General features: G+C 39.4%; 1 protein-coding gene across 2 annotated transcripts in view; it reads right to left on the bottom strand.

Annotated features, from left to right (window-relative positions):
• pcdh17 (protocadherin 17) overlaps positions 1-16,705 on the bottom strand; it is a 70,733-nt gene that overhangs the window by 31,655 nt on the left and 22,373 nt on the right. The window contains exons 3-4 of one of the 2 annotated variants that reach the window (XM_078246515.1): positions 11,476-11,534; positions 10,827-10,996 (exon numbers count right to left, since the gene is read on the bottom strand). In XM_078246515.1, the coding sequence (XP_078102641.1) occupies positions 10,827-10,996; positions 11,476-11,534 (229 nt within the window). Of the gene's footprint in view, positions 1-10,826; positions 11,000-11,475; positions 11,535-16,705 lie in introns of both variants that reach the window. The other variant, XM_078246505.1, reaches the window with a different exon arrangement.

Genomic DNA, 16,705 nt, shown 5'->3' on the forward strand with positions numbered 1-16,705 from the left:
AAATAATCATCAAATTTGGTACCAATGACATTGTCAAGGCACGTAAATTGGTGCTGAGAGTTAGGAATGATGATGTATATGACTGAAAAATTACAGGTAGAAGTAAAACAGGCTATAAAAGCATATGTGCAAGAATGTGGTTAATGTCTAGAATTACATCCAACACATGCACACGTACACGCACGCACGCACACGTACACGCACATGCGCCCGGCTGTCCATGAACAGAGGACAGATGGCCGCGGAGTGGCTCTGGTCCAGGAAGTGACGATGCTCTGTATCATTATAATCTACTCCGTAGTATCCTCCCTACTGCTGTGCTGGACAACATGTTTCACCCACTGAGAGCAGACACTGGAACAGCTCTTCTGCTGCTCTGTCACACATACTTTTAGAGTGGTGCTGTGACTGTGACAACAGACTAACTTGTATTATGAGTGCTCCTTCATTTAACCAATAGAAAGTTGGTCATTTCACAGCACAAAACCACCAGGATTTACTTGATGCAGCAAAGAAATGTACACAAGGAGAGTGCAAATGTACAGCAGCAGCCTGTTCTAAAGCCCATCCAATCAGTCTTGGATCGTGCACAGGAGTTATTTATGTCAGTCAGTCTGTGTATGTAACCGACACAAAGACACAACCACGAGGCTGCACAACACGGATTCTGAGTTTGTTGTTTTCAGTAAAACTTAGTACCACCCATAAGCTGAAAAACTCCACACTCTGAATCCAGTGCCAGAGCTTCTATCTTAGAATATCTTAGCATCAAAAGTTATGATAACGGCCTAATTGTGTCTGCTGTAATCACAAATTTAACTAAGGTTTTCAATGAGAGGTTCATGCCTGGAAAAAAGAAAAAGAAAAAAAAAAGTAGGCTGCACTGCCATGGGGCTCAGCCACACACTGTTAATTAAATTCATTTATAGCACAGACGCCACATCTACAAGGTTGTTGTTCATGTGATTACAAAAAGAACAACTGGGAGCAGAAACATGTCTTTTGTGATGATAGGGCTGATAAATACACTGGATTTTCTATCTTGCTGTTGCTTTGGGGAATATATTTTACATGTGTGTAGTAGAGCAAGTTCGGCAAGGTAACTTTTTTTTGCAGTGAACTTAATCGATAATGCAGGATACTAGTGTGTTTACAGCAAGCAAGTCTGTGTGCATGTATAAACTGTAAACATGAGAACTCATCAAACTGCCTAGCCTCACTTACTGAATTTCATTACACCCAAATAAGGCATTAAAGCAAACACATTCAAATTCATCTGCAGGTGAGGCTTCTGACAAGAACAATGACAAAAAGCATCTCCTGCTTGATCTACAGCTCAGCATGAAAACGTGTTTAATGCTGCACATGTAAAATCTGTTTTCAAGAGACTGACAAAAAAGACAAAAAAAGAATAATAATTTCACTGAGGGTTTACTGGACCCAACAGTGGATGAAACTTTAACAATATGGTTGAAGAGTGATTACCTTTTAATCTCCAAGTCTCTGGACTAATCCTCATACTCACATACGCCTACATTTTTTTAATGGGCCTTGAATAACATTCCCATAGAATTTAACGGGTGTGTTTTTTCAATGTCTAATATGAGTGAACACACACTTGGATTAATACCCTGTAATGTTCTCATTACAGAGCGGTGTTTGGAGTGAGGGCTGGTCAGCCATAAGCATCGGAATGTGCAGGAAATGAACGCACTCTCAACGAGATCTAACCCAGTTTTTTTTTAAGATGATAAGTCCAATCATGGTATGATGACAGGTTGTAATGATACCCAGAGTGAAATAATACATATTTTGTACCCGTTGCTTCCATAAACATGCCATAATTATTCACTGCAGCTACCAGGGTGAAGGGATAATGCCAGAGATTTATAGCCCAAGTGGTAAGAGTCTGAGATATTCATCAATCCTCTCCAACGCTGTGGTGCCACAGTGCTTGAGATGGGCTTCACTGGCTGAATGAGGATCATGGGGTGAGCCGCCATGCAGGCGGGCTGAGGTTTAGAGGTGGAAATCACACCCCACAGCCAGTCCAGCCCAATATCACACACACTAAGCATAAGAGAAAGGACACAAGAATGGACAGTACCCTTCATGAACCACAATCATAACAATGGAATTTAATAAAACTTCGTGTATTAAAGAAAATAGACTAATCCCTATAAATCTTCCATAATGAGAGAAGAAATCCTAAGACTGTGATATTTCCCCTCCCTTCACCCCACAAGATTTTAGGCTTTCCACAGGATTCCACTAGCTTAGCTGCAAATCGCCTCACTGCTGTGCGATACCGCCATATCCGCTAAGAATGGGGTGAACACGCAGGCTGGCACATGTGTGGGCGCACACACTCACAAATCGTATTTGACTTTGATTGATGTATCCTGGAGAGGTCCAGATTGCTGATGGTTCTCATTTTCCACACCAGGAAAGTAGCTGGTGATGTTGCCATGAATCAGGCTATCAGCCCAGCCAGGGACAGGCCACGGAGAGCTGAGAAGATGAGGAGCAGGAAAAGATGAAAGGCTCAGAGACAAATCCGCTCTGTCCAATGGCCCACACAAATCGTAAGAAGAAACATGAGCATCTGGCGGCTGTTTTTAAATGTTGCTTGTTTTTCTAATCTACTGCCCAAGGTTATGCTACAGACTTTATAGCATTTCTTTAAGGTTTGATATTAAAACACGACAGACACCTCATAAAGAGAAGCTAACAAATATCAAATTTATTTTTAATAATGATGAGGGTGGCAAAGAGGGCCTCTGTAACACATTAAGTCCTGACATGCTGTTGTGAGCGAGTTCACTGGAATGATGCACGTACATGTCTCCACTGGAATAACGGTTGTAAACACACTCTGATGGCCTCAATTAATCATGTTTAAACAGACAGATGTGATAGCATCACATGAAACCCTGGCTTCTCCATATGCTACCTGTTTCGAGTAATGTTTGTAAACCAACTAATTACAATGCTCTCAAATGAAGCCTCTTTCTGGGCAGATGTTTGTGCATTAACCTGCAGAACAATGACTTCAACATCATGTGAAGAATCGCACATTAACAATGCCCTCTCTGCACTGGAGAGTACTCCCTGAGGGAGACGTTAGTTTATCCCCCTAACTTGCTAATAGGGGGCGTTATATAATAAATAGAACAGCCTCTGCTTTTAACTTTGAAAAACTAAGTTCTTGCTGTACTTATTTATGGAGAAAATACATCAATGAGAAATTATTGTGTTATATTTGTTCGTGTCACCAATGATATATACATTTACTAAGGACTGAAAGTTATTTATGCAATAGGGCAACATAGCCTCTTGATAACACGGCCAACGGCCACATGCATGTATGAATAGCATACATCATAATAACACGCGTATATACAAATGTCACAGCTAAGAATAATCAATTCATGGTAAAGAAAGATTGGAATTTGGAAAAAAAAAAATAATATATATAAAAATTAGATTTTCGGTTCTAGCTTGGAGGATGTTTCCCGAATCGTCCGGAGTTTAGAATGCCAACACAAAGAAAGCTGAAGGTGAGGGACATCCAGCAGAATCTCCGGCGGCACCAGAACTATCCCGTGAATGAAACCTCGTCGATATTGACTATAACTGCAGTAACCATTTTTTTTAAGTTTTCATCTGATAAAGAAATGTCTAAAAGTCAGTTTCAGTATTGAGTCAAATTGCTGGCTGTGTCTCCATCACATGTCCACTTTGGATCTGATGCCCAATGGAAAATTGTAAGACTGTGAGATTTCAAGCAGCCCGTCTTTCAGCAGGCAGATTTTTGTGTCGCTTTTTTCATTTGTTTTTGAGGTTCAACTGTGTCTGAACTGTGCGTTTCTCTTTTTTTCTCTCTGCCTGTCTCTGTCCTTTTCGTGCTTCAAATAAAAACTGTACATGATACACTATACAATAATTTATCCCTTAAAGGAAACCCACAAAAAAAATTATATATTTAAAACAACAAAAGATATAAGCTTATCCATTGGATTGTAATAAACCATCAGCTACAATTACAACAGCCATCACTGTTATAACTGATGTTTCAAACATTTTTAGAACGCTCTGAAACAACTTCAACTGTGACTTCAATGTGTGACTTGTGAGTGACTTAAATACGAATACATCTTTTATGGACTAATAATAAACTAAATTGTCTTGTCTCAGTTTTGCCTATAAAAGGTACACTTCGTCAGCCATAACAAAAGCACTTCATATTATAAATTACATTATAAATATAAATATCACCAAATGACATATAAAGCCATTATCAATTGCAAACAGAAGTGTAAAATATATTTACTCGACTGGCCTAAATGCACTATTTGTAACAAAAATGTCATGCATGTAAACATTGAACTCATAACAGGCTGATCGTGATACATTTTGAATACAAATTTAGAATTATTTAAATTCTAAGAGTCTCATCTAGAACACATCTACCCACCCTATAAAATTGTGTCTGCATTTATCTGTCCATGAAATATGAAGGATGTCGAATAGATTGCCCTTTTCCAACAGTCAGATAAAGGTTTATTGAAGGCCAAAGTGAGCAGGATAGCGGTTGCCATGGCTGCAAGTGTGAAAAGGGCATTTGATCTGACTTCTGACCAGTCAATTAATCTTGGAATTGCATTTTTTTTTAATCAAAGGTTCACTTATGATTTAAAATTAATTGCTGGGAATAAAAAGAAAAAAAAGAAAGACTGTGATTATGGGGACTTAAAACCCTTTGGAAAAGTACAGTAATGCTAGAGTCTTAAGATTAAGACTGCCACAAGGGAAGATGGGTGAATATTTAAGATAGATTAAAGTCTGAATATTTTATTTGCTTGGTCTCAGTGTGGACTTGTAGAGAAAACCTATTATTAAACAAAACAACATATAAATATTTTATTTTCTCATGATTTTACAGACAAATAAATGTAAAGACAAGACCTCTTCTTGCTTGGAAGTGACACAATGCCAACAATGATGTAAAATACATTACATGAAATTGCTATTTAAAAGATATGTTGTGCTTATTGTTTTGGCTGCTGTATATAATTGAAACATGCTACTGATGAGAATAATAATAGTGGTGAAAGTAGCCTTATATCTAAAGGAATAACTGGGCTCTCATGGGTGCTTGTTGTTCCCAGAGGCATATGAAAAACTTACAGTAAGATATACTGTGATATTGTTATGTCAACGGGACTTCCATATTTGACATGACACGTTCTTGTGGGATTAAGGATGACAGTATTGTATAATACTTAATAGCAAAAATGTCAACATATAGGCTGCAGAAAGAAATGCCAATGAAGGATTAACCAAAAAAAAACCTGCACTGGCAGAATCCTATTACATACAACTTAGCTTTAACTGAAAGATTCATATAGAGACTAGGACTTCAGTTATTTTTAGGCTTTTGAGATTGTATGAAAATACGTTATGAGTCTGCAAGGGCCACATTAAAAACATAAAGGTCCACATTGTGCAACAAAAGTCAATGACACATTAACTTACCAACATCATTTACATTTTAAGATATCCTCCATAAAAAAATGTACATGCATGCATCCAAGTTCATGAGTATAAGTTGCTCACTGACATCATCGGGCCATTAATTAATTAAGAGAAGACAGGTTTCATATAAATATAGGGTTTGGTGAAAAACAATTACAGTACTATTAGAAACTACCTACATAAGTATGAAATCACTGAAGCACCGGTTTGACGCTCCTTCACACAAATCTTCAATTAGCAATCAGTCTGCAGGCCTTAAAGGTGCAGCGTCTGTGTTGTTCTTTGCCAACATGGAAGGTCTAAGACAGAAGAGACTGAGTTTCAATAGAGGCCATTTCTTATACTCTACAGTAATAGATGTTTATACTTTACTGTAATAGATTTTATTTTTATTTTCTTAATTTCTTATACTCTAATAGATTTTATTTTGGTTTACATGTATTTTGTGTAATATTTACAGTATTTCAGTTTTCAGCCATAGTTTCAAAATAAGGATCAGTGGAATCAATAAAATTTGCATCAAAGCATTTCTGATTCTGGATTCAATTCTTTGCAATAAGGCACACTTACGTCAACAAATGTCCCTGGCATGAAAGCTACGTCCAGTAATAGGTGCACTGATTCACACTGAGTGCTGTATTTAGTATTTTGTTGTCCACTGTGTAATGGTTGATTGGAAGAGCTCATACACTTGTTTGCAAGTTGTGTTGTTTGAAGGCAAAATGTTCTTTTGTTGCATATTTTAAATGTTTTGGCACGGTTAGAGCCTTTTGCAAACAAATGTGTCATTTTGACCATGAGTGCCACTGTTTCGGCCTGTGTGTTAACTATTTTGAAAAATGTGGAGTTTGAGTTGACTGCTGTGTCAAAGCAATCAAGAAAAACTGTAAATATACAACATCATCTATTATTTGTGTACAGTATATACAGTATGTCTCTGTGTGCATGTACATCATTGTTTGGGTGTAGAGTGTTCCAAGAGTTTGCATGTGTGAGAGCAATTGACAAAGCATTTCACTTCCCTTATTTAAGCTATTCACAAACTGAGAGTTGATGTGGGGGAGGGGCTGTCTTTCACCCTGACACAAATATAGGGGAAAAGTCAATTTCATTGTCTTCTACTGCGCTGCCATAGGAACACATCTCATGCCTTCTTCACCGTATCCACACTGTGCTTGTAGTATCACATTCTCCTCCCACCTCCCTCCTCTTTCCCACTCATGCCTCCCTTTTAAAAAAAAAGGCAGGCGGCTTGCTTATCACACTCCAATCACAGCTAATGAGGACAGGTCAGCTGGTACAGTCAAACAGTATCCCTGTCAAACAGTGTCCCACCACGCTCTTCCTCCTCCTCTTCCATCATCCCTCTCTCTCTCAATTTTCTCGGACAGTCCTATCAGCGGGTAACATCTCCCTACACCACTGCTGCCTGTCTGTTCATGATTGCGACTATAGCAGTCATCGCCACAGAGGCGAGCGATGTGCTGCCAGCCACTCCGCCAGAGCCAGAGAAGCCCATATTAACGTCTGCTGCAGGCGCGCTGGAGCATCAATTAATCGCCGTTTAAAACTGGCAAAAAAAATGCATTTGATATGCTTAAGCTTAATTAATACATTGCTACCAATTTTGCCGGGCTAATTAATCAATTTGAGACTGATCCCTAGTGTGACAATGTCCAGATTATGTTGTCTGGAAGGAAAACGTACTGAACGTCAGAGAAGATGAACTACGCATAGAAACGGGCTGAGATGGAAAAAGTACTCACTTCCCGTACTCAAGTAGAAGTTCAGATACTTGTGTTAAAAAAATACTACTGGTAAAAGTAGAAGTACTGATTTAACTTCTTTACTCAAGTAAAAGTAACAAAGTACAGGCTTGGAAATGTACTTCAAGTATAAAAGTAAAAGTAGCCTTGCGAATGACAACCATTTTTTATGCAAAGCTACCTGGACCACACAAATGTTACTAGAGTACAAGCTGAGAAACTTCAGTGGACATGGAAAAAAGGCTCTTTATATGCCATTGCCTACATTTTAAATGGATGTCTGCCAATAGGCCTAAAATATCACATATACAGTATAATTATTGTGACAGAGACTGGGACTCCAGGTCAATAAGATTCCAGGAGAACAATTGACCATTAACGTAAACTTAATAAAGTTACTGAATGCTTTTGATAACAACAAAAATATGCATTTACTTCTATGTGTTTTTTCAAATTCGATGGCGAATTCTTGAAAGCCAGCAGTTCGTGGTGTTTCGGTTGGCACAATTTGCAGCACATTCGCCCAGGAGTCATTCTTGATGCCTACGATCTCAAACATCTCTCTCAGATAAGGCCAAGGATGATTGGGAATGTCTTGCTGCTTGTCTGCCGAATCTCTGGGATCTCCGTTTTCTTCATTTTCAATCATGTCGCCGTCCATACTACTATGTGCTAACGTTATCGCCATCAAGCCGCAATGATTTGCCGCGAATGAATGCTGCCAAATCTGTCGAGTCGTCTTGTAGTGGTGCGTCAACTGCAACGTATATTCCCATCCAATTAGATTGAATTCGGTATTGATGACACGAAAAATAATAACGGTAACTCCACTGAAATTATTTGAAACTAAAGTAACGAGCCAATTTTGTAAGGAGTAGAAAGTACCGATATTTGTGTTAAAAATGTAAGGAGTAAAAGTAAAAAGTCGGCAAAAAATAAATAGTAAAGCAGAGTACAGTAACGAAGTATTTGTACTTTGTTAGTTCCCATCTCTGGAAACGGGGGAGTTGTATGTTCGTTCTACCAATGTCAATTACCACAGGAGAGCATAAATAAAGGGACTGAGGGGGATATAAGTAGAAGTAAGAAGGGTTGGCAAAGTAAAAAACTAAAAAAATGAGAAAGGTACACAATTGTGTGTACACTGTAAGCTAGTGACCATAAGGGCTAAGAACTAGAACCGGTTAAGGGATTGATTGGGACTTGAACTACATGCTTTGTGCAATTGTAGTTCTGTTATACTGAGCCGCAGAGTTTTGGCAGGCAAGCAGAGAGAGCTACAGAGAGTAATTGGGAGGGCTATGCTCGGAGAGCAACAGAGGACTTAGGATGGGATAAAGGAGGAAAGGATGGGGGGAACAGAGAGAGACCTATGAAGTAGATGCTAAGTGCTGAGATGTGAAGAAAATAAGCCTGCAGAAAAAACAAACCCAGGGACAGTGACCAATGACAAGCTCCCGTTTCCTTTTTTCCCCCGATCTGATAACAGACATACCTGTGTGCTTTCATGTGTACAGTTCATGCGTGTGCACGCAGGGAGCTTTATTAAAACCACAAATGTCAGTATCTGAAAGCAGAGCAGCACAATACAGCATATTTCCTTTAATAGCTCATGATTCAGTTTCCCCGATTCTCTATTTCTCTTTTACTAAGCCTCATTAATTAGCCATGAAATTACTATAATAAATTACCTGTACATGAGCTGTTTTGTTGAAGACAAAGTAGCAGATGGGACTAGTCTTGAGCTCACCAGACACAAGGTGACCATCTTGCGATTTATCTTAAACAGCAGGACATAAAACATACAAACAGACCTTTCGAAGCAGATGAAATTGTAATTTGAGAGGCAGAAGATCACATCATAATATTGGTTTCTCATGTAAATATTCACTCAAAGTGAGGCATAACTTTCTGCTTTGAAACATTCAACTGGTTTCTTTGCAACTTAATAAAGATGAAGTCGAACACTGTCAGAGCAATGTTCACCACCCCTCACTCATCATTGCGCTTGCACCATGCTTTGACCTCCTGCCCCTGCCCTCCCCCACAGCTTAGCTAAGCCTGCATGTCATTGGCTAAACACAGCCAGCTTCAGCCAGTTAACTGTTTAATCTCACATCAATCGATTTCCCCGAACAAGGAGAGGTGGAGAAGTGGAACAAAAGTCATGGAGCAGAGATGAAAATACAGCAGAGTGTGAGAAACAGGCAAAGGCAAGTTGCAGCCTGAATTTCCAGCACCAACGGGCTGTGTATGGATGCGACAATCTCTTGTTTGAGACCATCAAAATGATACTGATCGAAGACACAGACAACATTAAGGTCGATGAACAGGTTGTGGTTGGCACTGCAGTAGAAGTACACATCCACCAACAATGTTGTATTGGGACAGTTTTTACTGACTGACTGCTGCCCAACACACAGCTTGGTTGTCTTGTGTTTCGTGTGATACTTTTAGTCCCTCATGGACAATTAAATAGGAACATTTTCAAAATGAGAAACATATGGAGTTATTTAATTGGCCAATTTTTCTTGCCAACGTGTGTGGCTTTTTTCATTTTAAAAACCAATAGAAAGGGGGAGAGGAAATGCTATCTACTCAGACATGCATATTGCAGCACAGAGTGTTTGTGCACAAATTGTCATTGTCCTTCCGCGAAGAGTAAAACAGCCCTTCTGTTCCCTGGATTAATAGCACCATTACACAAAATCCATGTTTAGTATGTCACACTGTACTTCTGGATCCATTCAGTGAGATACATACTTCTTGGTGTTGAGACTTCAGTGAATTTGTATTTCTGTGAGGATTTCTGTTTTGCCAAGCAGGTAATGGCCTACACTGAGGTACATGAGTGGATGAAGCTGCAGTGAAAAATGTACCATACCACCTCCTGTCCGATTACTTCTTTCTATACCTCATGTACAGTATAATGTTGGCTTTCTTGCCTCCCCTAACCCTGCACTTATCATGTGAGGTGGCTGGGGTGGGGACAGCTGCAACAACTCATATCTGGGGAGTTATTGTTCTACACATGTCATGTGTAATCTGCCCGACCCACAGCGCTTATAACAATTATTCATATTTAATCACCACACTACGAAGCTACATCTTCTAGCGCTCACTAAGTCATTTTCCATGTTCCATTATCAAAGTTTCAGAGATGGGTGCTCAGGGAAGGGGGACTAAATGGAGAGGCTGAAGTAGTTGGGCTTATAAAAACATAATGGGCTTGTCTGCTTTGATAAACTGAGGACGTGTATAGAATGCACACTCACTCACACCCTCAAATACACACACAGACACACACACACACAAAAAATGAGAAAAGTGCAGAGAACAAAGTAGGCAAGAATAAAGTAGCCAAGTATAAATTCAGATTGTGAGTGTTACAGGCAAGTCAGTAGCTCAAGTGTTAATACAAATAACCCAGATCCTGGATTGATAGTCATTTGGTTCAAGTGTGTCAGGATTGAGCGGCATCTTTCATTTCTCATGCAGTCAAATTTGTGAATGAGGGCTTACCTTGCTCCAAAGGTGGTGGTTTCACGCCTGTAGCCTTCAACTTTAGGGCTTCTTTTGCAGACATATCACAGCAAGAGCCTTTGTTGGTGTCCTGGTCGCTGTCAGCCTGGTCACTGTCACCATGGCCACTGTCTCTGAGGCTGGCTCGCTCTGGGTCTTTGAATGTTGAACTACTAGACACATACATTAAAAAAAGAAAAGAGTGTTAGTACACAGTGTTTGGATTAGAATTAGTCAAGGATTTTTTTTTTTTTTAACCCTTATAGAAAGTTTAAAGCGATCATAAAACATTGATGAGCAATCCTGAATGCTTAAGTAGAACAAGCAAAAATATAATAACAGGATTTAGGATGTAATAAAATGCTTCTAAAACATACTGTACCAGCAGTAGTATCCGCTAAAGTAAGCTACAGATGAAACAATAAAACAGAGCATCTTGTGTGTGATTATATTTGATGTATTATAGAGAATACTTTTAGTGACCATTTTTAAACCTAACTAAATGTGCATGGCCTTCCTCTCCCTGCTATGACACTGTACAATTAATTGTCAGCTTAGTTACTGTTGCTGTAGTACTGTGTTGCGGCTATTGGAGAAAAGAAAAGATAAGGTCTGAGATGTAGTGACTGGTATAGATCCCAACTCTTACCTTTGAACAAACTGTTGTCTGCTACCCATATAATTAGGCTCAGTGGGGAAATTGTCCGTCTGTGGAGAAGAGAGAAAAAGAAAAAAAAAAGTATGTAGTGGGCTCTACAGGAATGAGTGTGAGCTTTGAAACAAGATCTCCCAGTGACATACTGTATGATAAATTATGCAGAAAAATATGAGCTAGAGCACAGAGTAGGGGCAAATAAAATACTGTGGATGTTGGCTCTATATTGTTTAGGTTTGAGCATTTCATTAATCAAATAAAGCAGGCTAATTAGCCTTTCAAGAGTAAACCGCAGAGCTGAACATCAAATCTGGCAGACATAATCAATAACTGCTAGGTCTTGATGAGCATAGAAAATGTGTCAGCTAAACATCTCATAACCAAATTACAGCACTATTTGTACAGGAATTAAAATGAAATTTGTGAGTTCCTTTCACAACATTTCTGTGAGAAACCATTGACCCTCTAAACCTCAACACTTCGTTTTTCTCGAGAAACTGAAAAGTGTTCATGAGGAGCTGGGGCTGTATTGAACCAGAGATGGGGGCTCAAGTTTGAGACTTGGGCTCGAGTCACACTTAAGTCGCACACACAGTGACTTCAGACTTGACTCAAAACTCGTCCTCAAAAGACTTCAGACTTAACTAACTTGAAGTGTGGAACTCTTATTTTCAGGAAAACGTCAGATGAGCCGAATGTTATTCCTCTCCCTGCGTAACCTATAACCTACCTAAGTAACACGGAATACGTAATGTATCTGCTGCGCGCGACCACACGTGAGAGAGGACATTGAACATGTCAACCGCACAGGCAGCTGCTGTGCCTTCATCAGAAGCTTTGGCTTTAAAAACTTCAGACAACAAGGCCCAGACAAAAGAAGAGCTAAATGCAAAATATGTGGTATCAAGATAAAGGATTCTGGCTCAACCACATCTCATTTTATCAGGCGCCTGAAAAACGCACCGATAGGTTAGCAAACATGATTAGCTCAGCATTGGCCATCTAACATTAGCTTGCTTCTTGCTTTAGCCACGACCTACAGCAGGTTAACTCCGACTGTATTTCGCTAAATGTTATGAAAAGATGAATGAGTGTTTGTTTGCCAAACTTGTGGTAGTAGGTTTATGTAATAATTTACGTCCCGTTAGCTGCAATGCTTACAGGCGATACAACACTCATTATAACCACAAGAGACTTGGACTTGGGACTTGACTTGGACTCTAGCTCAGAGACTTGGGACTTGGACTCTCTCTCTCTATATATATATATATATATACACACACATACACACACACGTATATATACACACACACACAGTATATAGATATGGGGCTTCATGCTATGTGGAATGATAGAAAAAACTCATACTGTACATGCTTGTGCACTTTTATACTCAAACACACTAATGCAGTACAGTCTTACATACTATATACAGTCACACAAAGACACACTAACGCAGTACAATCTTATATATACAGTCAAACAAAGAAACAGTATGGCATGTATGACAAAATGCAGCAGTAGAATAGAATGCTGGTACAAAGCCCATACTGTATAAACTGCACAAACACTCTTCAATCTTCAGCACTGTATGCAGCAGTGCATTACAGATTGGATCAATCACATTGGCACTGGAAAGTACTGTCTCTCTCTTTCTTGTTAATAATATCAAAGTACGTTTTTAATCATGTCAATTGATCTAAATGGTCACAAAAGATCCCAGTTTATTTCTGGCATTTACAGAAGTGCCTGTCAACCTTCCTAATAATGGAAACAACGAATGTATAAGAAATAAAGGTGTATAGACGTGCTGTAAGGCACAGAGAACTCACAGGTAGAAAGAAACTAATGTGTTTATATGTTGTTTAAATTATTACAGGGATATTTCAAAGTCCCTGTTGGGTAGAGGTAGGGAGGGTGGAAACAAATGGCTTCAAGAAAAATAGCTTTCATACTGTTGTAGGTGTATTCATCACAGTAACACAAATGATTACCCTATGTAGTGCACAACTCTCTGTCCTGAATTGATAGCAGTAAAATGTCATGTTTAGTGAGTAATGTCTCCGTGTGCCCGGCTTTTTCACATGCACAGCTTGACTCACAGTCGATAGAGTATTTCAATGTCATCCGTGCTCTGCGGTGGCTCAGTATGAAAAAAACGCTGTGTGAAGGTCAGACAGGCCACCTCAGTACTTTGACCTTCCATGCTTTTGCCAACACCTTTATCTCTACCTAAACACACTATTCCACCTCAGCCTTCGCCAAGATTAAAAGAAAACACCCACAGAATATATCAAAGGCTAGAATCGGACCACAGAGTAAGAGAAGAATAAATGTTTGAAATCGTTTGGCATTGAAATGATAACAGCCTCTGAGTTTCTCAAAAAGGGGTGATGGAAGTCTTTATATTGATGCTCCCCTTCTGTACTTTTATGACCAGAGACTCGTCCTTGGACATGCTTTTCAATCAACTCAGCTCTGTTGGACTGAATCTGATCAGGATTAAAGGATGTTATAAGATATAATTTTGTTTTCCACACCTGTGCACATATAGCAAATATCATAATGATATCCTTCTGCATTGAACATTTTTGTGTGTGTATATATATATATATATATATATATATAAAAATTAAATAAAATAGTCTTAAAATGTTTACCCACTGTAGTGTTTAGCATTGATGGCAATGGTCTACTGTACTCTGATTGTGTCTTAAATGGAAATATACCACTAAATCCTGTAGCATGGTATTCACAACAGTAGTTATTTCTTACCAAAAAGAAAAAAACATGTTGCATGTGATCTACATCCATCTACCGCCTACCCCCCCCCCCAAGCCAATAAAAAGCACATTACGCCACTTCATAGAAGCCTCTTTCCTGCCAATTAGAGTCCAGGCTGATCTTAAGCCTCCATCTCTTCCTGTCTGTCTATAACTGCCCAGCCCCTTCACTACAATGGGCTGCTTTCCAATTAATGGATTGATAATGGCCAGTATGGGCTGCTTTGTACTTAGCCAGTCAGAGCCCACTATGAATACAAGATCATTTAAGGGGGGAATGACACATACTGGCTAGATGTCCAGTAGTTGTATTATCATTATTAGACACTGAATTATACAGTACATAAATTCATTTAGCACTGCAAGTATCATTGAGTATTTCATGTTGCATGCTTGCACTGGTTGCCTCCTAATATTGCCTTGTGGGACTTCTTGAAATGAAATGAACTGAATTGAACTAAAGTGATTTGAACTGAGCTGAACTAAACTGACCCTAATTGAATGGACCCAAACTGCAGCATCTGTATAGTTGGCCTTAGTTTTCAAACCCTGACTTGCTTATGGACCTAAAATATGAGACATTGACCTCATACAAAAGGTTCAGAGAAACACAAAACCTGTTCAACGCAGGATCAATCCAGCAGTTCTGGGTCAATGTACTAGAAATCCAGAGAGGTTAGTTTCAATGGTAGTGTGGATGAGAATGGCAAAAGCCTGTTGTTGAATTGTACTGAATGATATGTTGTATCAAGTCCATGCAGCAAGGCCACAAAGGTCAGAGAGATACTGAGTACAGTGAGGCTGAGCAAGTGTAAAAAGCTGCACTCTATTCTGTATTCCCATTGAGACCCTAAGACTGACCGAGCAGACAGCGGGCCAATTGAGACAAATGGGACGAGCATATTGGAGTGCTATTCTACTCTCAGGCCTTGTTGGTGCATTTTGGGGCACTGTTCATTTCTATGGGGTGTGTATTGTCTACGTGTGTGTACGTGTGTGTACATGTGCGTTTGATATCTTAGATAGGGGTGGTGAAAGAGGACAAATTGCAGCTTCTCTTTCACACATCATGAGACAGCTCTCTTTTATTTACAGGAACAAGAGTACACCCCCTCCCTCTACCTACCCTGCTAGGTATGATACATGCATTTGTCCTTTGCTGACTTCCAAAACACACGTACTCACTCTGTGTGTATGCGTGTAAGTGTGTGTTTATTTATGTCAGAAGATGTGAGTGGTTCCAAATCCACCATAACCTTGTCAGTAATCCAAAAAGATCTGGATCACAGTTTTTAAATTTGATAAACTATGTCTCTGGGGTGTAAGTGTGCATGTCATGTTACCACCAAGGGAACTCTACTTTATTCCTCTTGGAAAACTGTCAAAGTAACGCAGCAACAGCCAAATGGGAAGGACGGGTGGGTTAAAGATAAAACAGGGGAATTGAGCTTAAAGTGCTCATATCATATCCTTTATTGTGTTATATATCTTTTTTGTGCACGTTATAGGTTTAACTAGAGATGTCCCGATACCGATCCCAGTATCGGTATCAGCTCCGATACTGCCTAAAACGCTGGTATCGGGAAGTACTGGAGTTAATGCACCGATCCGATACCACGAAATAAAGCCCTAAAGAAAATCTACGTTAAAGTAGTTTATTTATGTTCTTTTTCCGTTATAACTGACTGTCAAACTGCAGAATAAAAGAAAGTTCTGGGGCGTTCATTGTTTGTGTTTGTTCATGTTTCACAAAGAGTTTATCCTGAGCCAGACTGACCACAACGATGGAAATAATATCACATCCATACAGGGATAGTAGTATACACTTGTTAAAACATAATCAAATATATGACACACTGGTATCGGATCGGTACTCGGTATCGGCCGATACGCAAGTTCAGTTATCAGAATCGGTATCGGGAAGCAAAAAATGGTATCGGGCCATCTCTAGGTTTAACAAAGTGAAAAAGCCCAAAGTCCACCTCAAAAGGGACTTACCATCTCAAACAAAAAACACTATTCACAAACCGCTCCAAACAGCTCTATTGTAGTCCAGCCTTTACTTCCGTGACGAACGTGCATCACTTTGTAACACACGTTAAAATGCTCGCCTAGCTGCTAGCGGCCTCATACTCTGCTTCTGACTGGGTAGTAGTCCTTACCTAGCTACTGCGCATGTGCGACTCCCAACAAAGATGGAACAGAAGTGAGATGTCTCACTCTGTAGCTAAAACAGAGAGCTCAACACAGGGTGAAAAGAGGAGCTGCAGCAATGTGCAGTACAACAAAAATATGGTGTTTTTTGAAAATTAAACCACGTAAACCTATTCTGGTACAACCTCTAAATACAATTATGAACCTGAAAATGAGCATAATATCAGCACTGGAGAAAGAAAACACTGGTAAAGGGGAATGCCGCAAAAGCAGGAAATAAAAGAAGG

This window comes from Sander vitreus, chromosome 1, assembly GCF_031162955.1.
Source record: "Sander vitreus isolate 19-12246 chromosome 1, sanVit1, whole genome shotgun sequence".
Classification (NCBI taxonomy): Eukaryota; Metazoa; Chordata; class Actinopteri; order Perciformes; family Percidae; genus Sander; species Sander vitreus.